This window comes from Camelus ferus, chromosome 6 (assembly GCF_009834535.1).
Source record: "Camelus ferus isolate YT-003-E chromosome 6, BCGSAC_Cfer_1.0, whole genome shotgun sequence".
NCBI lineage: Eukaryota > Metazoa > Chordata > Mammalia > Artiodactyla > Camelidae > Camelus > Camelus ferus.
Window position 1 is genome coordinate 29,951,593 of NC_045701.1, and position 2,940 is coordinate 29,954,532.

Genomic DNA, 2,940 nt, shown 5'->3' on the forward strand with positions numbered 1-2,940 from the left:
TGACCTGATTTTCTTTTTTTAAAGAACCACCCAGACCAAGGCATGGGTAACAGGTTGTAGAAAAGCATGGTGGAAACAGGAAGTCAGTTCAGACAGCATCACAGTGGCCCAGGAGACAAAAGATGATGGCTTGAAGAACAGTGTGTGTTGGCATGAAACTTATTTGGGAGACAAAATAACAGAAAATGCTGATGAATCACATGTGAACGAAAGGAAAGGGAGGAAATACTATACTGAAATAAATTCCACCAAAAACAAGAGTTCTTAAACATTCAATCCAAGTGGTCAGTTGTTAGGTTGTTGAGCAGAAGCCTGCTCCCAAAATGGAATTTCAGAAACGCCAGCAGAACAAACCAGGTCCAAAATGCCTAATCATGGTTAGTAACAATTGTTTTCAATTAAGCATAATAAAGACCTTCCTCTGAATTGGTAATAGACTTACTAACATACTCTTTAGATTCTAAAGTTATTAGAATCCGTTAAGGACCTTTACACAGGCAGAATTATTCTTGTGTGTCCCTATTTTTATGCTGCTCTTGCTGCCACCTTTTGCACTTGGCACCAGAGGTTTCAGAACTTGAGTATTCACAGTAGGAAAGTATTAGACTACTGGGTCCCTGTGCCAAATTTAAAAAAGGAAAATTTGGATTTACAATACAACAAGGGGTGGCAAACACAGACTTATTGTTGCTCATTTATAATTTACTTACAGAGGTCTCTAGTTAATTTCAATTCATGAGTGCATGGAAACAAAAATATTTTAACTCATGTAGAACCAAGGAAAGGCATCGTGCAGATGCAAAACCTGTAAAAGTCATTCTAACTTTAGATGCTCTCAGTAGTTATTGCGGGGTGTAGAGCAAAATTCTAGTTTTCAATCCCTACAAATCCACTGCTGTGAATTTACAATTCTGTGTTATCAGTAATATCCATAGTTCGTATCATTGGAAAAGAATTATAATTGTAGATTGGGAAATTTCATTTCTTTTTCAGGAAAGCGTAGATAGGCTTGTTTCAAAATGGCCCATTAATAATTCTTTCACCTTGGTCTACTGTGATTGGCTAGGATTACTGTTTTAACATAAGTGCAGGCTACTTTCCTCTAGGATAATTTCCTCTACTTGATCTGATTGTTTTACAGATGAATAATGGTATAGAATACTATTAACTTAATAAATCAATCATTTAGTTGAAACAGGGCCAGTTTCAAAAGTCATATAAAAGAAGTCATTCGAAAAGGTCTGAGTTCCTGTCACATAGCTACTTAGTTTCACTCAGATTCTGGCACAATTGCAATGATGTCATCCCTCTAAAGGTCAAAAAAATTCCATGATTCTGAGAACGGAATGTAGGTAGGTAGATAGATATAGAAAGATACTCTATTTAATGTAATATACTCACAGGTATATAATTTATATAATTCTGATCAGAAATTTTCTTAGGTCCACAATGATAGTATGAATGAGAATAAAGAGGGGACACAAGTCAATATTTCAGTTTTCAAGAAAAAAAATTAGCTATTGATATACAAGTCCTTATTTCTTTCCAAAGATGATTTAAATATAAATCTGGATCCCCAAGTATCTATACACTCATTTGATATTTGCTGGTCCTTACACAGAGCACAGAAAAATGAAAATCCCCAACACCACCAGCAACATCACTGGCTTCATCCTCCTGGGCTTCCCTGGTTCCAGGGAGGGCCAGATCCTCCTCTTTGTGCTCTTCTCTGGTGCCTACCTCCTGACCCTCACAGGCAATGATTCCATCACCTGTGTTGTGTACTGGGATCAGAGACTCCACACCCCCATGTACATCCTGCTCGCCAACTTCTCCTTCCTGGAGATCTGCTATGTCACCTCCACCATCCCCAACATGTTGGCCAACTTCCTCTCTGACAACAAGGTCATCTCTTTCTCTGGGTGCTTTCTCCAGTTCTACTTTTTCTTCTCCCTGGGTGCTACAGAAAGCTTTTTCTTAGCTATAATGGCATTTGATCGCTACCTTGCCATCTGCTGGCCTCTACATTACCCCACTCTTATGACTAGACGACTCTGCTCCAATCTTGTGGTCAGCTGCTGGGTACTTGGTTTCCTCTGGTTTTTGATTCCCATCATAATCATCTCCCAAATGTCCTTCTGTGGATCCAGGATTATTGACCACTTCCTGTGCGACCCAAGTCCTCTTCTAGCACTCACTTGCAAAAAAGCTCCTGTGATAGAGATTGTCTTCTCCAGTTTATGTCCTGTGCCCCTCATCATTCTCTGTTCCTTTATCATGGGGTCCTATGCTCTGATTTTAAGAGCTGTATTCAAAGTCCCTTCAGCAGCTGGACGAAGAAAGGCTTTCTCCACTTGTGGGTCTCACCTGGCTGTGGTTTTACTGTTCTGTGGTTCAGTTGTTATCATGTATGGAAGCCCAGCCTCTGAGCATGAAGCTGGAATGCAGAAGATCGTTACTCTCTTTTATTCTGTTGTGACCCCACTTCTTAACCCTATGATATATAGTCTTAGAAAGAAAGATATGAAAATGGCCCTGCAGAAATTTCTGAGGCTATTAAAAGTGTTAATCAAAAATGTTCTTGAACAATTAGAGTCCAAAATTGTATTTAACTTATTTACAAACATTTACAAAAATCGTATTTAACTCATTTTCAGGTTAAAAAATGGTTTTTTCAGATAATTATTAGTATTGACTAAAACGTCAGCCATCTGTGAGCATGTATCTGTTGTTTATTTCTTTTCATAGTTCTCGACCACTTGTTCTGTTTCTTTTTTAACCATTTTTTATTGAAGTATAGTTAATTTATAATGTGTTAATTTCAGGTGTGCAGCAAAGTAGTTCAGTTATGTATACATATATTCTTTTTCAGGTTCTTTTCCATTATAGGCTATTACAAGATATTGAATATAGTTCCCTGTGCTACACAGAAGAAACTTG

General features: G+C 37.9%; 1 protein-coding gene across 1 annotated transcript; it reads left to right on the plus strand.

The window, feature by feature from the left end:
* The first annotated feature begins 1,436 nt into the window (after positions 1–1,436).
* LOC102506853 (olfactory receptor 11G2) lies at positions 1,437–2,646 on the plus strand. Its single transcript, XM_032482882.1, has one exon. It carries the CDS (start codon positions 1,633–1,635, stop codon positions 2,644–2,646), a length of 1,014 nt encoding a protein of 337 aa, XP_032338773.1. The 5' UTR covers positions 1,437–1,632.
* The last annotated feature ends 294 nt before the right edge of the window (positions 2,647–2,940 follow it).

Bases quoted from the DNA above. Each gene is read 5' to 3' on its own strand.
- LOC102506853 (XM_032482882.1), top strand. From the start codon at position 1,633: ATGAAAATCCCCAACACCACCAGCAACATCACTGGCTTCATCCTCCTG.